Raw genomic sequence first — 21,253 nt, forward strand, 5'->3', positions numbered from 1 at the left:
GCTCGATGGTGGTGCTGGTGATCTATTAGATTTTATAATAAAAACAGCTAATACTAGGTGCCAAACACTGCGCCAAGCATTTGATACTCATTACTTTACTTCTTGAGTGCCAGAAAGCCAGGGAGTGAGGTGACAGCCCCTCTGCCTCCAGGCCCAGCGCATATCCTTTCCTTAGTAGAACCTTCCTCACTGGCCCCTGCAGAACTAAGATTCCTGCCTCTGTGCCCACAGTGTTTACCCAACCTTTAATTACTTATCTAAATGGTTATCTCCTTCCAGTCTGTGAAGAACTTGAGGGCCGGGGCCTTATTTTATTAATCTTTGTTAGCCTGACCACTCAACAGTGACTGGGGCATGGCTGCTACTCATTAAATGCTTGTTGAATGAATGTACATTCATGTACAATGAATGGCACAATTAACAGCACCCCGTGCCCATTATATAAGCTGTCCCCATCTGTGAGGCCATTTCTGACCTTAGACCACCGAAGTGTTCTAGATGGGTGCTACTCTGAGCATGATCCTTTGCAAACATCCATGTCAGACTGTGAAAGGTAAGTGCTGAACGTGAGAGGAATGCATTTTAAAATGTTTAAACGATTTGAAAAAACAGTTTTATGCTCATTGAATCCAGTGGTTTTTATTTTTAAATGGAGCCCTATTTTGGATCTTTTTTTTTCTGATAATTTATTCCCACTGCACTTTGCAATAATAGCGATCTCCAACAGATCAGAAATTTAAAAATTAAAAAAAAATAACGGCTCTTTGATCATCTGAGAAGCTTCCAGACAGTGTCCTCTGTGGCATGCCTGTGGTGAGGGCCAACGGCTCCCCACAGATAGCGGGAGGCCAAGTTCTGCCTCCCTCCTGTATCCTGAGGCACTGCTTACCCTCGCCTCTGTCTCCCCAACACTTTGGAGGACGCTTGCTCTGGTCTGCCATTTCTCCCGCCCTCCTTACTTCCCTCCTTTCTTCCAAAGCTGGCAGGAGTGAAGTCCAGGCGTGAAGGCTGACTTCTCCAGGTTAAGGCCTGGAGAAGTTTGGGGATGGCCCAGGGAGGGGGTTGGGGGAGAGAGTCTGGAAAGGGTCAGGTGAGGGCTTTTCCTGGGGAGGGAACAAAGGCTGCCTAAAGGAACCGCCCTGAGCCACCAGGCTGGCTAGCTGGTGACTGGCACAGGGGAGAGGGGAGACATGAAAGGTCTCGGGACCACCATCCTCCTGGAGCTGAGCAGAGAACAGATTCAAGAGGGTGGGAGGTGGGGCTGGAGTGATAGTACAGCCAGTAGGGCCTTTGCCTTGTGTGAGGCCAGCCTGGGTTCGATCCCTGGCTGGTCCCCTGAGCACCACCAGGAGTGGTTCCTGAGTGCAGAGCCAGGAGTAACCCCTGAGCATCGCTGGGTGTGACCCAAAAAGAAAAAAAAAAATGAAGAAGGTGGGAGGAAGCTGTTTCGGGCCAGATTGAAGGGGATACGGCCTCTTTGCAGAAGGAACTTTAAAGCACACATCTCTCCTCTAACCCCTTAAGACAGTCAAGGCTAAAACTATAAATAAGTGGGTCACAGAATAATGCAATCCACCTGCCCCATCCTGCCCCCGCGGGGAGGGGGTGAGGGGATGGAAGTCTAGAAGTCAGTGAGTTCAACCCCGACAGCAGCGGAAGGGTGCAATATGGCATCTGTAGGTGCCTCTTTAGAAAGAGAAGGTCTGAATCCCAGGCCAAAAAGCCAGGAAGAGCAAGACTTGATTACAGCCAGATCGATGGCATTAGCATATCTAAAGATCATGTCAAGGGGAAGGCAAAACTGAGCAGTGTTTATTAAGCAGAGAGTCAGTCTCTGGGAGATCCAGTCCAGGTTGGCGCAGGGCTGGGGAGTGGGGCCTCGCAGCGCCTGGGTCAACTCGAGGCCGTGGCCTCCTCCCCTCAGATTCTGGGGCCTTTGCACAGGGAATTGCCTAGAAGGAAGAACCGTGGTGTGGGCACTCTGCAGCACCCCCCCTCCCCGGCAAACCCTTCCCCCCAAACTGAGGAGGAGGATGCTGCAGCCGCTGAGTCTAGTGGACCTTCTTTAAGCCCCTGCCAGGCCAGTTACAGACATGAACCGGTCCAGCTCTCTCAGTCACCCTATGAGGGAGGACTCCCTGCCCCCATTGCAGAGATCAGAACACCGAGGCTCTCCTCACCAACGTCCCTAGGCTGGAGCCGGAGCTCCACCATGCCATGTGCACCTGGTTTGGTTTGGGCCAGTAAATCCTCAAGCTGGTTGGTGCCCACATTGCTTCCGGGTGTGCTTGGGGCGGGCGAGTCAGTGCTGACTCAGCACAGCTCTGTGTGTGTGTGTGTGTGTGTGTGTGTGTGTGTGTGTGTGTGTGTGTGTGTGTGTGTGTGGTGAAGGGGGTTCAATCTCATAAAAGATTGTGTGTCTCATCTAGAAAGTCCCACTCTGGGTGGCCAGTGCCACCCGCTGACCTGGGAAATGTCCCTCCACATTGCAGAACCCCAGGAGGTGGGGAACTGGCAGGCTGAGAGTCAGGTGTTGAAGGAGCCGGCATTCACCTACGTGCCTCAGTTTCCTCACCAGGCAACTGCGGGTTGGGGCGCAATGACCCTCTCTCTCAATGAAGGTTGTAAGGTGCTAGCTGAGGGAGTACATGGACCCCCCCCCTTTAGGCCCTGCAGGTCCGGACGGGTTCCAGGTGCCGCCAGGTGAAAGGAGTTCCCTGTGTCCCCTTCCAGCCATGGCGAAAGGAAGTGGAGGAGTCAAGTCAAACGTTCCCTCCCGCTGGGAAAGTTGAGAGGAACCCAAGGAGGGGGCCAACCCGAGGAAGGCTCCCAAGTTTGGGGCCGACCCCGGGACTCCCTCGGCCGGGAGGGGGCGCTGTGTCCCCGCCCCGCCGGCTCCCGGGGGGGCCCCCGTGGCCGCCCGCTGCGCGCCCGGCTTTGCCCCCCGCGGTGCTTAGCCGCCCTGTCGGGTCCCCTGCGCCAGAGACCCCCAGGTCCAGGCCCTTGCCGGGACCCAGCTGGCCAGCCGCTCCAGCTCCCTGCAGGAATGAGCGGCCGGACGCGCCCGAGGAAGGGAAACGAATGAATGGACGAGGAGAATCTTCTCCCCGCAGAGCTTTGGCGTCTCTCCGCGCACCGGGCGTGTCCGTGCCAAAGGCGCAGGGGGTCGGGCCCGACGCCGCGCGCGGCTGTGGCGGGGGCGGCGGCACCTGCCCGGGCGCAGTTGCCAGCTTCGCGCGGTCTCGGCAGTGGCGCGGCTGTGTGCGGGCGGCCGCGTCCCCCAGCCCGGACCGGTTGCCCTGAGCGCCCCCCGCCTCCTAGCCCCCCTGAGACTCCTTGGCACTCCCCAGCCCCGGACCTCACGCACGCGGGAGGCGGGAAGCTGCCTCCTTTCCCCGCCCCCACCCCCCATCCCCAGCTTCTCCCCCGGCTGCGGCTGCTGCAGACCTGGGCGCCGGGAAAGGGGGTCAGCGCGGCCGGGGCGCGGGAGCCGGCCGGCGAGGCAGGGAGGGAACCGAGCGGGGGGCGGCCAAGGGGCGGGCGCGGGGCGCGCGGGCAGAGGGGGTGGGGAGCCGGGCGCGGGAGCCGCGGCGGGGGCGAGGCGGGCTCCGGGCGGGGACCGGCGCTTGCGGGCCGGGCTGAGTCGGGAGGCGGCGGCCGGACTTGCCCGGGAGGTGGAGAGCGGGGCCGGCGAGCGCCCAGCCGGGCACCTGCGCGCCGAGCAGGTCCCCCCCGCGCGCCCCCCGCATACCCCCGGCCAGTCGGCCCCGCGGGGATGTCCGAGGGACCCAGGCGCCCAGCACCGTGACCGAGCGAGCCCGAGGATGGGACAGCGTCCGCAGCTCCGGCTTGTCAAGGTAAGGGCTAGCGGCCGGTGCGCAGCGCGGGCGCGGGGCGCGGGCCTGGCGGGGAAGGAGCGAGGGTCTCTGGGGAGCACCGTGCCGCGGTCGGGGGCGCCCAACTTCCTCTCCCCGGCCCTTGGAGGGGCGGCGGGGTGGGGGCAGGGGAGAGTTCGGGTGCAAAGGGAAGCCGGGGGCGCCGGCGGGGTGAGGCCCGCCCACCCGGGCCACCAGCTCTGCGGGGAGCCGCGCCGGGCTGTGCGGGGCGAAGCTGGTTCCACCTCCTGCCCCACCCCCACCCCGCAGACCCCCGGCCCGGGCTGGCACCCCCCCTTCTGGGTTGGGCCGCCCCGCACGCCCCTTCCCGGGAGCCGGCGTCCCCTCCCGCCGCGGAGAGCTGCGAGTGCGGGAGATCGTGTCCCCCGCGGTCCGGGGCCTGCGGTGGCTATCTGGGGAGACGAGGCGGTACGGTGCGGGGGCGCTGGGCAGGGTGTCTGGGACCCGCCGGCCCGCGGCATCGCGCATTGGCGGCTGCGGGCGCTGCTCGCCCGTGCCCTGGGCTGCGGGTGCCTCTCCGGTGCCCCGAGTTTAGGAAAGTAGTGCAGCCACACGTCCCGCGCCTCGACGGGCTGAAGTTTGGGGGTGGGGTGCGACAAGGGGGTTGCGGCCGTCAGTGTGCCCCCCGGGAAGGGCTGAGGGTCGCCAGCCCGGCCCGCGCCGACGACAGGCGCCGCCTCCCCGCCAGTGGTCGGGCGTGCGCGGGTGGACGCGAGCGGCCGCCGCTGGGGAGGTGGCCGGGTTGGGCGCACAGGAGGGTCGCGCCTCGCAGACTCGGGGAACCCGCCCTGGGCCCTCACCGGGACCCACGGAGAGCTGCGGCTCAGCGCATCTGAGAGTCATTGCATTCCCAGGAATCAGATGCTTTGGGGGAGGGGTGGGCTTGATCAGACTCAATGTTCCATCAGTTACTACACCAATTCGATGAGCCCCAGTTCCCAAAACATCTTAGTCCAACCCCAAGGCTTTCAGATGCAACCGTCCCGAGAGGGTACCAGTTACTCCCAGCCTCTCCCTCCCTGTCCCAAATATTTATGAGGTCGTTTTGGGGTTTTGTTTTTAATAAATGTCTGGCGGCCAGGCTGGCTGAAGCCCTCTCCTGCCCCCAACTGAGGACTGGGGGTGGACCCAGAGATTCTTTTCTGGGTGATCAAGGAGGCAGGAGGGAAAGAAAGGGATAAAAAGGAAGGTTGGAGAAATGACTAAGAGACGAGATTTTCCAGAAGGGAGGTGTGTGTGTCAAATCTAATTTGAATTCAGAAATGAAACTGAGTTGAATCTTTTAAATGGATTCCAATGATTGAACGGTTTTTTGGTCTTGTTTTTTTTTCACGTTTGTATGGTGATAGGTAAGTGTTCTTTCTCCAATCTTTCTTCCAATAGGCAAATCTCAGCATAGTGTTCCTGCATTTTCCTAAAAGAAAAAAAAAAGCACATTTTTTTCCTCTGTGTGTGTGTGTATGTGTGTGTGTGTGTGTGTGTCCTCCCACAGGGTGAGGTGAAGGCCCTTTATGTCTGGCCTAGTGAGTTCCATAGGTGCTCAAACAATGCCGAAAGACTGAGAGGCAGCAAAATGAACGTTACCTTTTACTTGGATTTACAAAGCATGTCCACTTGCTTGGCACACAGGGAAGCCTCAAGTCTTTGTAACAGCCCTAAGATGTGGAAATGAGCACGAGAGACTGGGGCTGGCCGTGTAATAGAGCCAGTGAGTGGTAGAACCAGGACCCAAACCTGGCTTCATTTGTTAGTTTGCAACCCAGAATACTCGGACTCACTTAAGTCTCACTCCAGGCCTCTGCCTGCCAAGAGCTTGGGGTGTTTGTTACCATCAAAGTATGAAGCTAAGAACCAGAGCGATAGTACAGTGTGGAGGGCATTTGTCTTGCACAGGGACTACCCAAGCTCGATCCCACGCACTTCATACAGTCCCCTGAGCACCACCAGGAGTGATCCTGAGAGCCGAGTCGGGACTAATCCCCGAGCACTGTATATATCGTTTTGAGCCATACTGTTATATATAGTTGAGTCACACAAGGCAGCTTGTGCTGGGAAGCACCGGTGGCTGGCTCTGCAGGGGTCCCAGGGCCCTGAGGGGGTGAGGGAGGGATGGGAGTTACTGTGTGCCTGCATGTGTGTGTGCATGAGAAAGTGTGTGCGTGAGGCATATGCGTGAGGAGTGTGTGCATGACTCAGGGGTGTGTGTGTGTGTGTGTGTGTGTGTGTGTGTGTGTATGTGTGTAGTTGTATGCATTCTTGGATTTGAAGGATGACAAGTGAAGTCCTGACCTCCTGCCATCCAGCATCTCTGTGTGACCTGCGTGGCAGCCATAGATCCTCTCAAGGAAAGCCAAGCGTGACTAGCCCGGTGGTGAAGGCCCGGCTAGATGAGTTTTGTTTTTAAAGAGAGAGGAGGAAAGGCTTAGGACCCCACCTTCCCCCACCGCCCCCTTTACCGCTTTAAAAACAAGCCCGCAAGCCCTCTTCCCTAACTGTCAGGTCAGGAGCCCTCTGCCCCAGACAGAGGAGGTGTCGGCAGCTGCCTGAAGCCCCGGAGTGGGCGCCTTTACCCAGGCAGGGGCACTGCGGGGCCGTCGGGCAGTTTCTTGGACAGACAGTTCGCAGCCAGGGTCTTGAGAGCAGCATTGGCCAGAACGACGAGGCGAGGAATGGTGTGAGCCCCCGCCGTGGGGCCACAGAGGCTGGGAGAGGGGGACAGCCAACCCGGCCGGAGCAGGGGCCAAGCAGGAGAGGGGCCCGGGCTGAGGGCTCAGGACTCAGCAGGACTCACCCCACGGAGAGGTCTGGCTCAGGTGCTCGAGTTCTCGAGGACAGAAAAGATTTATAGGAGATCAGGGCCCTGAGCCAGAGCTGCCAAGGACAAGCTTAGGCGGAAAGAAGGACCAATTTTCCAGTTCTCTCTCCTCTCTCTCTCCTCTCTCTTTCCCTCCCTCCCTCTCTCTCTCTCTCTCTCTCTCTCTCTCTCTCTCTCTCTCTCTTTCTCATTCCAACACTTGGCTCCCCCAAGATCCAGCACCATCAGCAGAAAGTCCAGTTTTCTGTTCTCTCTGCCTCTCTGGTCTCTGCCTCTGTCTCTCTCCTCTCTCACTCCAACACTCCGTTGCCCCAAGATCCACCACCATCAGCAGGGTTCAACTGCCCAGAAGGAGCCTGGAGGGTCCAAGTTGCCCCCGGGCGCCACTCCAAGTGCCACGGTGCTTGCTAGCTCAGGGCCCTGAGCGCCCTGTGGGTGCCAGAGATATACTCGTAATTCGAGGTCTTCGGGGATATTGGCCTAGATTGCTTGTTACCTTTCAGAACTCCCTGAGAGGAGTGGGGCGGGGGGGGGGGGGGCGGCGGGATGGGGCGGGGTGGGGGGGGAGATGCAGACTCAGTTCCCGTGGTCATCTGCTGGAAAGGCCACTAATGTGGTTTGGGGGCTGCTAAGGGTGGGGCCCCCACCCAGGACTGTCTGCAAGGGAGCAGGCTGGGCTGCTCCCAGGTTTCCTCCACGTTTCCTCCTCCGTAAAAGGGGCTGAGATTGGCCTCTCAGGAGCAGAGAAAAGAGCTAATCCCTTCCGGTGCAAAGGCCAGGTGGAGGGTTGCGCTGCAGGTTGGGATCCAAGGATGAAATCGGCTCATTACCCACGACTCCCGTCAGCAGAGGCCCGTGGAGGTCTCTCCTGCGCGCGTGCTTGTGTCGCCAATTGTCACTCTCCAGCCGCCACTGCCACCATGAGTGAGCCCGCACCACCCCCACCCTGCACGGCAAGACCAGCGAGAGAAGCGGGTGTGGGCTTGAACCCCCGGCCTCTGCTGCCACTGCTCTGAACCTCAGTTTCTTCGTCCGTGAAAGCTCCCGGGATGCGATGCGGGTGTGAGAGCAGCCCGAGGGCGCCCGGGCCTCATGCATATGAATAAGTGCTTCATAAATATTAGCTGTGTAGACACCAGAATCTTCCCCAGGAAGGCCATCAAAAGGAGGGTGGGAGGAGGGGGCTGCTAGGCATTCTGGAATCTCTTTGTCCCAGTCCCCAGGGGGAGGGGATGGGGTCACCTGTCTTCAGTGAACCTGAAAGGTCAAAGGTCAGAGCATCTGCAATTCTGAGAAACAAAAAGGGGGGGTTGGTGGTGGTGGTGCTGGTGGTGGTGAAAGCAGACCGCTTTGTCTCTGCTGGTGAGTCTGTTAAATGACAGCTTATTAACCGGTTCCTCTGGGGCAGATGGGATCTGAGCAGTGGAGGGGTAGGCTGAGAGGGACCCTCCTTCCTTTGCTGTGGGGTGGGCGGGTCGGTTTGGAGACTGATGGTCAGGGTGGTCAGTTGGGTCGGTGAGATGCCCAGGACAGCGCCTGGAGTTTCTCTCTGGGGACTGTCCCCCACGGGGCAGGTGGGGGCGTCAGGGGGTGTCCTCTGAATTCTGGCCCTGTCCTGCAGGCCCCGGGAAGGTGCTTGGGTGGTGGGACGGGGCGCTCACCTGCCTGCTCCCCCCCACAGACCTCACCAGGCTCCTAGGTCAGTGTCCAGGACAGAAACTGGCCAGACTGGTCCAGCTGCTGCCCGGGGGGAGGGGCCTGTTCTGGGCCCTCTGGGGCCCTTGGGAGGCTCAGCGCCAGTCCTGGGAGGGAGGGGCCGGCGGGAGGCCGAGCAATGGAACCTGGAACCTCCAGGGAGGTTCCCTCCCTGGAACCTGCCAGCACTGGGGGCCCGGGGCCTTCCGGGGTGGGGACAGAGGATGCTCAGCACCTGAGATGCAGGCTCAGCCTCTCCACCGGCTGTGGGGGCCCCCACTTGGCCTGTTTCCCGTCTCCTTGAGAGTGGAAGAATTTGGGCAGGGAAGTGGGGGGAAATCTTCCTGGACCAGCCCCACACCGGGGGACTGTGAGCAGAGATGGAGGTGGAGGGGGCCCCGGGATGCGGGTGGGGGCACCTGGGGAAGGGTTGGGGGAGCCCTGGACCCCACGTCCAGACAAAGGTCGTGGTCAGCTGGGAGCCTGTGGGCCAGCCCGGGCCAGTGTTAGTTTGTGTCTTGCAGCTGGAGCCTGAGACAAGGGCAAGGCCAAGGAGCGGGCAGAGACTGGCACTGTCGAAGCTGGCCCAAGGGCAGGACGGACAGAAGCATGTGGAAGAAAGAGGAAGGAGGGAGGCAGAGAAAATGGGGGTGTCGGGAAAGAAAAGGCTGTTAGCCCGCTGTTCCCGCGTGGCACATTTTCCCATTACCCCGAAGAACCCGTGTCTCCTTCTGAGGCCCGAGGGTCCGTCCTGGACCCTCCACTTCTGACAGAAACCACCCCCACCCTCACCTGCTGTGAGCAGGGGTGGAGAGTGGGGGGCAGTGAGGAGCTCCCTACCCTGCTGGGCTCCCCCAAGTTCAAATGGGCCCCAAGGGCCTCCCCCTCCTTCCCCTCTCTATTACACACACACACACACACACACACACACACACACACACACACACTCCCTTCTTTTCTATCACCCCCATTTTCTCTGCCTCCCCCTGTAAGCAGCCCGTTGGGGGTCGGAACTGGCCAGGATCCAGGTCTGGTTCCGTGGGAGTCTGGCCGCAAGCCTCTGTGAGCCACTGGCTGGGTCTGGGGCGCAGCTGAACAGAAGCAGCAAAAGCGCCCATGGCCGGGGGGCAGAGCCTCGGGCACTCCCGCACCTACCTGATCCTTGTGGGGGAGACCCTTGAGGCCCCCCGACTAAGGGTTGTGCAAGCTTTCCCTCTGGGGGCTCACCCCAAACTTGTGTGATTCAGTTTGGTTCCGTGGGGCTGCGTCTGGGGAGGGGAGGCGCCCTGGGATTTGAACCTGGGTTGGCCGCGTGCAAGGCAAATGCCCTACCCGCTATGCTATCACTCCAGCCCCATGATTCCCCATTTTTTTTTATTTGCTCTGCCTCTGCCTCGCCAGCTGGGGCCAGGGACCTCCGTGTTACCACCAGCGATGTCCTTTCTCAGCTGCTTTTAGAGGGGCGGTCAGGGGGCCCCTCACGGCCCTCTGCAGAGCCTGCCAGCCTGTCGGCAGAGGCTGGCAGGGGGCAGGGAGACCTTTTCTGTGCATAAGGGAATTCTATGAACTCATCCTTCTGTGGCTTCACCCTTGTCCCCAGCCCCTCCCCTCCCCGCCCCCCCCCCCACACACAGAGAAACTTTGCTGGCCCCTGTCACAGGACCTGGGCTGCTCCCGGCCCCAAGTCACAGGCAGCAGGCAGGGCTGAGCCTGGCAGACCCTGCCTTGTGCCCTAGGCTGGGCTGGCTACACTGCACTCCCTGCCCCCTCCTTCCCCTCCCCTGCCCCTCCTTGCCCCCCTCCCTGCCCACTCCATAGCCCCAGGATGGAAGCATTGAGATGGGTCCTTGTCCTCCATTCGAGGACCCTGCAGCATCCCCTGGGGAAGGAATCTGACAGAGCCGGGCACAGGCTTTGCTTGCAGGAAACCTGGGTTCACCCCCGAGCATCACTGGGGGTACCCAGAAATCAAAAGCAAGACAGTCCCCTGGAGAAGATTAAAAATGGGGAATCAGGGGCCGGAGTGATAACACAGCGGGTAGGGCGTTTGCCTTGCACGCGGCCGACCCGGGTTCGATCCCCGGCATCCCATATGGTCCCCCAAGCACTGCCAGGAATAATTCCTGAGTGCAAAGCCAGGAGTAGCCCCTGAGCATCGCTGGGTGTGACCCAAAAAGCAAATAAAAAAAAATGGGGAATCATGGGGCTGGAGTGATAGCATAGCGGGTAGGGCATTTGCCTTGCACGCGGCCAACCCAGGTTCAAATCCCAGCATCCCATATGGTCCCCTGAGCACCGCCAGGAGTGGTTCCTGAGTGCAGAGCCAGGAATAACCCCTGTGCATCGCCAGGTGTGACCCAAAAAGCAAAAAAAAAAAAAAAATGGGGAATCAGGCACAGCGGGTAGGGTGTCTGCCTCACACGCAGCTGACATGGGTTCAATCCCCGGCATCCCATGGGGTCCCCCAAGCACCACCTGGAGTAATTCCTGAGTGCAGAGCCAGAAGGAACCCCTGAGCATCGCTGGATGTGACTTGAAAGGCAAAAAGAAAAAAAAATAGGAAATAAAAAGTAGGGAGCCCCTAAGTATCCTCTCAGACTTCCTGGACTCTCTGTAAGGGTCTCAGGGGTGAAGCTGAGAAATAATTACTTCTCTCCAGATGCCAACCCCCTCTGGAAAAGTCTTGAGTTCATGGAATTCCCTTCTGCACAGAAAAGGCCTCCCTGCCCCCTGCCAGCCTCTGCCGACAGGCTGGCAGGCTCTGGAGTGGGCCATGAGGGGCCCCCTGACTGCCCTTTAAAAGCAGCTGAGAAAGGACATCGCTGGTGGTGACACGGAGGTCCCTGACCCCAGCTGGCAGGGAGCAGCAGAGGAGGCAGAGCCCGGGAGAGTGGCACCCGGGGCACCTCCCCTCCCCAGACGCAGCCCCACGGAACCAGGCTGGTTCCACTGCCAGCTCGGGGGCGCCAGGCTGTGCCTGATCTTGAGGTACTGGGCCCACGGATATTTGGGGGTCTCTGAGCCAGGGTGGAGGAAGCTGGGAGGAGGAGACCAGGGCTGCAGTGAAGGGGCCCTGGCAAGGAGCCAGGCTCCCGTCCGCGCGCTGTGTGCCCTGTCCCTGCCTCTGGATGTGGCGTGTGCCCGTGCCGTGTGGGTAGGAAGACACAGGCGGCCACGACTTGGGGCTGAGATGTGTGAAATGAGAGTAAGCACAAGGGCCCGGGCTGGGCGGGCCTCTGGGAACACCGGGCTGCAGAAAGGGGGTGCAGAACCCCCGAAATCCTGCCTGTGGCGGCCACCCGGGCACAGACTCTGCACAGAACAATTCCCGCTGCCTCTGTGGGACTCAGCCTCCTCCAGCCGGGCCCCAACACCGCACAGGCTGCTCTCTGGAGGGGGGCGCCCGCCCTGCTGCAGGCGGGGGCTGTGGAGGACAGACACAGCATCCCTCTCATCTGGGGGCTACAGAGATCCAAGCGCAGGGGCAGGAGGTACCCAAGGACACTGACGCTTGAGCTCTAGATACAAAACTGAGTTTTCAGGCTTGAGGGGGCGGGGACTAGGAGTGACGGAAGGACAGGCAGAGGGTCTTGGGCGCTCCAGTGGCAATGAAGGGGCAGGACATTACAAGCATGGAGAGAAACTATGGAAACCCTATGGAAACCAGGTGGGGGGGGGAGGAGGAAGGAAGGGGAGGGGAGGGAGAAAGGAAGGAAGGGAGGAAGGGAGAAAGGAAGGAAGGGAGGGAAGAAGGGAAGGAAGGAAGGAAGGAAGGAAGGAAGGAAGGAAGGAAGGAAGGAAGGAAGGAAGGAAGGAAGGAAGGAAGGAAGGAAGGAAGGAAGGGAGGGAGGGAGGGAGGGAGGAAGGAAGGAAAGGAGGAAAGAAGGGAGAAAGGAGCGAGGGAAGGAGGAAAGGGAGGGAGGGAGGGAGGAGGGAGGGAGGGAGGGAGGGAGGGAAGAAGGGAAGAAGGAAGGATGGGGAGGAAGGAAGGAAGGAGGGAGGAAAGAAGGAAGGAGGGAGGAAGAGTGGGGGAAGGAAGGGGAGGAAGGAAGGAGGGAGGGAAGGAAGGGAAGAAGGGAGTGAGGGGGAAGAAAGAAAGGAGGAAGGAAGGGAGGGAGGGGAGGAAGGAAGGAAAGGAGGAAGGGAGAAAGGAAGGAAGGGAGGGAAGAAGGAAAGGGAGGGAGGAAGGTGGAGGGAAGGAAGGGAAGAAGGGAGTGAGGGGGAAGAAAGGAAGAGGAGGAAGGAAGGGAGGGAGGGAGGAGAGGAAGAAGTGAAGGGAGGGAGGGAGGGAGGGAGGGGAGGAAGGAAGGAGGAAGGAAGGAAAGGAGGAAGGGAGAAAGGAAGGAAGGGAGGGAAGAAGGAAAGGGAGGGAGGAAGGTGGAGGGAAGGAAGGGAAGAAGGGAGTGAGGGGGAAGAAAGGAAGAGGAGGAAGGAAGGGAGGGAGGGAGGAGAGGAAGAAGTGGACGGAGGGAGGGAGGGAGGGAGGGAGGGAGGGAGGGAGGGAGGGAGGGAGGAAGGAGGGAGGGAGGGAGGGGAGGAGAGGAAGGAAGGGACTGAGCAAGGCTGAGCAAGGTGGGTTTGTGGGGTTCCGTGGACGCTGCCCACCTTTCCTTCAGCCCTGCCCTGATGGAGGCAGGGGCTGGACCAAGAAGAAGAGCTCGGGGGAGACAGGAGAGAGGGGGTGCTGTCCATCTGCCCATCCGTCCATTAGCTCCATCAGCAAGTCCATGACACGCGTGGAGCCAGCGGCATCCCCACCCCACAGGAAGCCTGGGGTCCCCGGGTCCTCACGGGCCCTGTTGGGGGGCAGGCAGGTGCCTCCTGGGATGGAGCGTGGAGCAGGGGGGGCGGGGGCCAGGAGCAGGCCCGGAGGTGGGGAGTTCCCTCCCTGCTTCTTCCACTCTGCACAACAGTGATTTAAGCTAATTAAAGGGAACAATACATGATTTCTCATCTGCCTGGAATAAGTTTCCAGCTCTCACCCACCTTGAGGGGAAGCAGAGACTCTGCCAGCAGCAGGCACCGTGACTGCCCACGAGGTGTGGCTCGGGCGGCGCCGGCGGGCAGGATGTCAGGGGCCGGGGCCACTGGGGGGGGAAGGGCACCGTCGTCCTTTGTCCCAAGTCCAGACTCATATCAGGGCATCTGTGCACGCACCCATGAAGCAGCGCTCCTGGCCCGGGGGTGCCTAACCGGACCCCGCCTCCAGCGAGCTGAGCTCTGGGCTGCCCCACCCGCCTTTTCCCTGCCCCACACCGCTGGGAACTGCAGACAGAGCCCCCAGAGGCACAGACCAGCCGGCCCCTGGGGAGCTCTTGCACACTTCTCACCCTGCAAGGCGGGTCCTCGCCCTCCCCGGCAGCGGGAGGCTCCCTTTCCAAGTGACCTTGGCGCACAAGCCCCTGGCTTCCTCTTTAGAAGGTCTTCGCTTGGCTTTGCTTGGAACAGCGTCACTGCATCGGAAGACGTGCAGCCTCCCAGCGGGAGCTGCGGCACACAGTAGTGAAGCAAGCCGTTCGGTTTTTAACACATTTGACAAAGGCCCCAATACATTGGTTTTTTGAACATAGAAGTTCCATTAGCCGGTTCCTGGGTCCGTGCTAGGGTGCGATGCCTGGTGTCTCTCGCGGTGCCCCGGGGAAATGCAAGGCAGGAGTCTGTGAGCTGAAGTGTGAGGAAGGCTGTGGGGGAGGGGGAGGGGGAAAGGGGATCTGGGGCGCTAAGGTGGGCATTATCAGTTGACAAAGACTGGGTGGGGGGGAATACAAAATTCCTCCACAAAAGGGAAGCTTAGACACAGCAAAGGATCTAGCAGCTTCCCTTGGGGGTGTCTGTCCGAAATAGATGAAATCCCCATCTTAAAGTGACCTGTGTTTAAGGTGATGTTCCCGACGGCCTTAGCATGAGGGCACCCTAAGGGCCTACCAGCTGGTGAAGGGATAAAGAAGATGCAGTGTGTTGGGGCCGGGGCAGTAGTACAGTGGGGAAGGTGTTTGCCTTGCATAGGGCTGACCCGGGCTCGATCCCCAGCACCCCATTATGGTCCCCCGGGCCTGCCAGGAGTGATCCCTGAGCACAGAGCCAGGGGTAACCCCTGAGCACTGCTGGTGTGGCCCAACCCCCCCCCAAAAGAAAAGAAGTTGCTGGGGGCTGGAGCAATAGCACAGTGGGAAGGGCATTTGCCTTTCACGCGGCCGACCCGGGTTCGATTCCTAGCATCCCATATGTTCCCCTGAGCACCGCCAGGAGTAATTCCTGAGTGCAGAGCCAGGAGTAACCCCTGAGCATCACTGGGTGTGACCCAAAAAGAAAAAAAAAAGTTGCTGTGTGTCAGTGTGAGTGTGTGTGTGTGTACGTGTGTGTACACACGCGCGCGCGCGTGTGTGTGTGTGTGTGTGCGTGAATGGCCCAGAGAACAGGGGTTTGGTTTGTTTTGATTTGGGGCCACACCCCACAGTGCTCAGGAGCTGTTTCTGGCTGTGTGCTCAGGGATCACTCCTTGAGGTGCTCAGGGGCCCACGCGGCACTGGCCTCCTGCGTACCAAGGCGTGCTATCTCCCTCGCCGCCCCCCACCCCGGTGTGGACACACATACAAACTGGAACCGCAGGAGGCGGCTTGTGCAGCAGACGTGCGCAGCACATCAAGCTCACACAAAATCTGTGTCGGTCAGGGCGGGAGCACCACGTTGGGTCTGGCACGGAGCTGTGAGGCACTGGGCACTGGGAGCCCAGGGTCCCCCAGGGGGCAGCATTGCCTTTCTTGGCCAGCAGGTGGCACTGCTCTGGGAGGACGGGGTAAATCCCCATGGAGGGGAGGAGGCCAGCAGGGGCCCCTCTAGGCTCCCTTGAGGGTGGGTCACTGTCTCCCCAGCCAGGGGACTCAGCCAGGCCCAGGCCCTGATCTACCGCAGGGCCTCCCCCGAGCGGGCACTTCTGGACCTCGGTTTCCATACCTGCACCTGATGCGGTCAGCCAGCTCAGGGCCCAGCTGCCGAGGCATTCCCGTGGGCCCCGCAGGCCTTGTGGGACCCTCTCAGCCTGCAGAGACCCCCTGGGTGCTGCCTGCCACTCCCAGGGCGCAGGAGGATCGGGGTTGGGGGTGCCCAGAATGGCCCAGCCTCTGGGGGAGATCCTGGGGGAATCTGACCCTTCCCAGTATCCCTCCCCCCACCCCCCAGGGACGCACAGGTGAGAAGCAGGGCCCCCGGGAGGAAGGTCTCGTTCTCCTTGGCCCAGGCCCCCACGAGGGGTCACTCTGGCAGTCACTGTGAGGCTGGGGGGCCAGCCCCTTTCTCGGCCTCTCAGGACTCCCCTGAGGTGGGGCCAGCCCCATGGATCTTGGGGGGGCTTTTCTCCCTTCCCCCAGTGGCCTGCAGGTTCCTCCCGGGAAGGTTAATCGCCAAATCAGGGACTGGAGCAATAGCAGAGCGGGTAGGGTGTTTGCCTTGCACGCAGCCGACCCGGGTTCAAATCCCAGCATCCCATATGGTCCCCTGAGCACCGCCAGGGGTGATTCCTGAGTGCATGAGCCAGGAGTGACCCCTGTGCATTGCTGGGTGTGACCCAAAAAAGAAAAAAAAATCACCAAATCACCCCATCAAGGAAAATGGCACTTGTGTGCTCCGAGGACCGACCAGCGGGCTCTGCATTTACTTAGGGTATACGTTGGGCCTTTCTGGGGGTGACCAATCCAGGAATGAAGATGCAGCTCCTATTCCGGCCAGGCTGGGGTGCCTGGCAGAGGGCACCGGAGCGGCCCATCCCCGTGCCTGTCCCAGGCCCCCCAGAGCCACGGTCTGAGGCTTACACTATAAGCCGTGGACCATGGGGAACAGAAGGGGGACTCATCTGGACCCCTTAGCGCCAGGGATCTGTGCTCTGGGGCGCTGGGCGGCAGCTGCACACCGGGGCCCGCCCCCCTGGACCAACTGAGTGGGGACTACCTCACCCCGATGAGACGTTAGGGGGCTCAGGGGCTGCTGCTCTGGCCATGGCTCCTGTGCACAAGGGTGTTAGTCACCGCGAGAAGTGGGAGAAGATGGTTCTCGTCTGAATCAAGCGTCGGCACAGGCAGCAGGAGGCAGTGAAGGGGAGCATCGCGCCCCCAGTGAAGAACTCGGAGGGTGGGGGAACAACACAAACTGCATCTGGGAAACTCAGGGGGCTGGCGGGGGTGGGAGCGAAGGCGCAGGGCCTGTCCTGCTGCCCAGGGACCATGACCTGGGACGCGCCTCAATGACGCCTTTCCTGACCCGTCCCCAGAGCAGGTTCGGCCGGGTGCGGAGCTAAGGGTCATTTTCCTTCGCATAATGGAGAACCAGCCCTTTGTGGCAGAAATGGCTTTGTTTGTGAATCTGTCACCTGTAAGAAGGACATCAACTACTGGCAGAGAGGACAGTCTGGGGGGACATACTGGTGACAGCAGGCCGGGGTGACAGCAGGCTGTAGTGATAGGCTGGGTGACAGGCGGACTGGGGTGACAGGATGGTGATATGCAGGTCGAGTAACAGCAAACTAGGTGACAGAGTGAGTGATGGGCTGGGTGACAGGCTCTGGTGACTGGCTAAGCGACAGGCTGTGGTGACTGGCTATGGTGACTGGTTGACAAGCTGGATGATAGACTGTGGTGATAGGCTGTGGTGACGGGATGAGTGACAGGCTGGGGTGACAGTCTGAATGACAGGCTGGGTGACAGGCTGTAGTGACTGGATGAGTGGCAGGCTGAGTGACAAGCTATGGTGACTGACTATGGTGACTGTTAGATTGACAAGCTGTGTGACAGGCTGTGGTGACTGGCTAAGTGACAGGATATGGTGACAGGCTGAGTGACAGGCTGTGGTGACTGACTATGGTGACTGGATGAGTGACAGGCTGTGTGACAGGCAGGCTGCTGAGGAGACACTGGCCTGTGCTCTTCGACATTGAGTGGGCCTTTCTGACGAGTCTACATGCTCCACGCTGTTGGGGGTCACAGGACTCTGAGGCACAGGTGACCCGCCCCCCCGCCTGTGTCTTTGCCCTTGAATTGGAGCCTTGGGGCTGAGAGGAGGGTCCCACACAGCTGAGATAGGAGTCTGCTCCTTAGGTCCAGCACAGGTGTCCTGTAGCGCGGGGGCCAGGCTGGGCTTTTGGGGATTTGGGGGAGCTGCTGGCCCGGTGAGGGGGGCTGGGACTGGTATATGAGGAGAGGGAGTGGCTGAAACTGCTGGGCAGGGCAGAGGCGTGCAGGGCGGGCCGAGGGCTCAGTGTGAGCAGATCCCACTGTGGGGGCTAAAGAGGCTCCACATGGGAAGGGCGAGGAGGCTTGTCCCGTCTCTTTCATCTGGGTGATGAACCCCACTTCCTGCTCTATATGACATGTATGTGTGTGTCACATGATATGTGTATGTCTGGGTGACTGACTCATGTGTGTGTGTGTAATTGCCTGGTGTCTGTGTCTGTGTGACTGACTCGTGCATGTATGTGTGTATGTATGTGATGTGCTGGGTGTCTGTGTGACTGACTCGTGCATGTCTGTGTGTATGTGTGTGATGTGCAGTGAGATCTCCACTGGGCTGTTGCTGACTGGCCAGGGACCAGCTGCCCCGCCCGGATGGTGCAGCAGGAGCTCTCCAGCCCTCTGGGGCTTCCCGGAAGTTTAATTACTGAGTAATAAGTGTTGGAGATTGCTCTGGCCCCAGAGATGCGCCAGTGTGTTCTAATCACCCCGAGCCCCGAGGCAGCAGTGAAACCCAGGGGGTCGGCCCAGCAGTCTGCGCGGCTGGCTCAGGATGGGGTGGGGGGCCGGGGTGCACTCAGGGCCTGGAGCTGACCCTGTAGGAACCAGAGACCCCCGGGGACAGGCCAGACGCATGCCAGGGAGGAGAGAGTGTGGCTCTGGGGGACAATGTGGGGGAGCGGGGGGGAGCACCTCCTGCAGGAGGCAGTGAGGCCCTGGGCAGCGCGAGCCTCCGTCCCTCAGAATGCAGGTTGGGGGGGGCAGAGCTGCCTGGTCAGGGGATAAGAATGCGAGGGAGGGGTGCCCGAGATGGTGGGTGTGTGTGTGTGGGGTGACATTAGTGACAGGTGAGCCCAGAAAACTCAGCCCTGGGAAGGGTGGGTCAGATCACATCTGAAGAGGGGGGTCAGTCCTGCTACCCCGAAGGGGGGGGGGGTTAGTCCAGGGCAAGGGACTCTGCATACACAGGTATGTGCATGGGCACATGTATGCACACAGATCTCAATATCGAGTGCCCGTGTCTCTGTATTGCATGCAGGTGTGCCTATAGGTAATGAGAGTGTGTGTGCACATCGGTATTACATGTGTGTGCATATATATGGGTACCTGCGTGGGCATGTGTGTGCACAGATGTATGGATACATATGTGTGTATTGGTACATGCACGTGTGTGCCTGCACCTGTGCGTGTGTGCACACACGTGTGTGAGGGGGGTGCCTTATTCAGTGGTTCCCCCCGCTCCCTGGTCCAGGAAACCTGGACTCAGCTCCCTAGCCCCCTGCACCCCTGCCCTTCCCCTCCGCCAGGCGCGTGTGGAGGGGAGGGCGCGGGCAGCTGTCCAGCGCGCCCAACTGCCATCCTTGTGCCACAGGCCCTCCTCCTCCTGGGGCTGAACCCCGCAGCGGCCTCCCTGCAAGACCAGCCCTGCGAGAGCCTGGCCCTGCCCAGCAACTTCTCCGGTGAGTCCCTCCCCTCCCCTCCCCTGCCCGGCACGAGAGCGCAGGTGCCCCGGGCCCCAAGGGCCCGGCTGCCAGGGCTGAGCCCACCCAGAGCCTGGGCTGCAGCTGGGAACCCAGAGAGCCCCCGAGCCCCCTTCCCAAGGGCTGTGCCGACAGGGGCCGTCGTGGGCACTGGGGGGGGCACGTGCCACCTGAAGCAAGTTGCCCTCCGGCTGTGCAGGGGCTGCTGGGCGGAGGGTGGGAGCAGGGCTGCGAGGGAGAGAGCTGCCGTTCCTGCTGCCGCGACTCGAGGCCTGCCACCGAGAGCCACACCAGGCGCCAGTCCTGCGGGGGTCAGGGGAACGCGAGCCCAGCTTTCACGACGGCCTTCTGAGGCCAGCCACCTCCGTCTTACACAGAAGGAACCCGAGGCCCGGAGAGCTGCTCGCGCCAGGCCCCACAGTCTGGCCCAGAAGGGTCGCGCTCCCCCAGCAGGCCCAGCCCTGCCGGCGGGGGGGGGGGGGGGGGCGCTGTGTGGCAGCAAACAGGACTGGCGCCTGCGGGACCCCATGACTGTATTGTAGAGGCTTCGGAATATCAGCCTTGTCTCACGCTCATGTGTGATTAGAGCCCAGCGGGGCACTAAAAGGAAGCCAGGAAGTGGGGGAGTGGGGGTGGGGTGTAGCCCCCTCAGGCCCCCTTCCTGTGTTTGGGCTCCTGAGGCTGGGGTCTGGCAAGGAAGGGTCTTGGCGGGGCAGGGGGATGAGTAGGGGGTGCTCTGCAGAGCGCTGGGGCGAGACTAAATGTATTCACCCTGCAGGCCCACAAGGCAGGTATCACGCGTCTCTGGGCAAAGTGAAAGGGGCGCACGGCCCAGCGAGCAGGACGCGCCGTCAGATGCACCCATGCTGCGGATTTGGCTTCCGGAGCTGGGCTAGCAGGGCAGAGGGAGCACTGCCTTGGGAAGGGAGGCCGGGCACAGGGAGCACTTCCTCTGGGGAGGCCAGGCACAGGGAGCACTTCCTCTGGGGAGGCCAGGCACAGGGAGCACTGCCTCTGGGGAGGCTGGACACAGGGAACACTGCCTCTGGGGTGGCCAGGAAGAGGGAGCACTTCCTCTGGGGAGGCCAGGAAGAGGGAGCACTGCCTCTGGGGTGGCCGGGAAGAGGGAGCACTTCCTCTGGGGAGGCCAGGCACAGGGAGCACTTACTCTGAGGAGGCTGGGAAGAGGGAGCACTTACTCTGGGGAGGCCAGGCAGAGGGAGCACTGCCTCAGCGAGGCCAGGCAGGGGGAGCACTGCCTCGGGGAGAGGCTGGAGGGGTCTGTCCTGACTCCTGACTTCACTTTGCCCAGACACACGAGATACTTGCCTCACGGGTCTGTCCGGGTTAAATACATTCAGTCTCGTGGCACTTTTGCAAACCGTGGCGTCCCTCACCACTGCTACTTTCTTCATTATTTCTTGGTAGTGTTAACAGGCTTTACACAGAGATTTCTGTGTAGCTGGAATAAGGGGATGTTACTGGTCATGGTTTATACCCCAGGGGGATGGGAAGAGTCAGTTAGGGAGGGTGTAAATCCAGAAAGGCTTCCTGGAGAAGGAGGTGAGACTCGAAGCTGATATTGGTCCAAAAGAACCGGTGCTCTGGGCCAAGGCTATTTGATTGGGTGCCAGTGAGTCCAGTTGCTGGAAGGACAGGGAAGAGGTCAGGAGGGAAAGGCAGAATCCTGGGAGCTGCTGGCACCCGGGGGCATCTGGGCCAGTCTGCGGCCTGGGGACCGGGACGTTCCTGAGCAAGAGTCCAGAGCTCTAGGGCCTCGTAAGAAGGTGCAAAAGCAGGGGCGCATGTGGAAGCCCCGGGTTCGACACCCGGCACCACGTGGTCCCCCCCGAGGGCTGCGTGAATGTGGCCTCAGAAGTAAACGGCAGCAGGAGTGAGTCCCCGAAGTGAGGCCGGGAAGGAGTCCCACCCAATCGAGAGGCCGGCTCCATTAACAGTGCTCACGCGGGAGCCCACTAGGTGTCGCCTGTCCTTGATGGACAGTGCTCCCTCCCTGTCTGTGTCCTCTGGACTCCACCCGTCCCAGCAGACAGCCCATCACCCTCCGCTACGGTCTCTGACGGGGCTATTTCTCTCCCGAAGCCGACGGCCCTGGCAGAGACAGATGGCGAGGGTGGGGGAGGGGCA

At 60.8% G+C, this 21,253-nt stretch overlaps 1 protein-coding gene across 2 annotated transcripts in view; it reads left to right on the forward strand.

The window, feature by feature from the left end:
* Positions 1-2,920: 2,920 nt before the first annotated feature.
* CRHR1 (corticotropin releasing hormone receptor 1) overlaps positions 2,921-21,253 on the forward strand; it is a 30,381-nt gene continuing 12,048 nt past the window's right edge. The window contains exons 1-2 of one of the 2 annotated variants that reach the window (XM_012934868.2): positions 2,921-3,857; positions 18,997-19,084. In XM_012934868.2, coding sequence (XP_012790322.1) covers positions 3,825-3,857; positions 18,997-19,084 — 121 coding nt within the window. In that variant the 5' untranslated portion in view covers positions 2,921-3,824. The remainder of the gene's footprint in view (positions 3,858-18,996; positions 19,085-21,253) is intronic. The other variant, XM_055131415.1, reaches the window with a different exon arrangement.

This window comes from Sorex araneus, chromosome 3, assembly GCF_027595985.1.
Source record: "Sorex araneus isolate mSorAra2 chromosome 3, mSorAra2.pri, whole genome shotgun sequence".
In the NCBI taxonomy this organism is placed as follows: domain Eukaryota; kingdom Metazoa; phylum Chordata; class Mammalia; order Eulipotyphla; family Soricidae; genus Sorex; species Sorex araneus.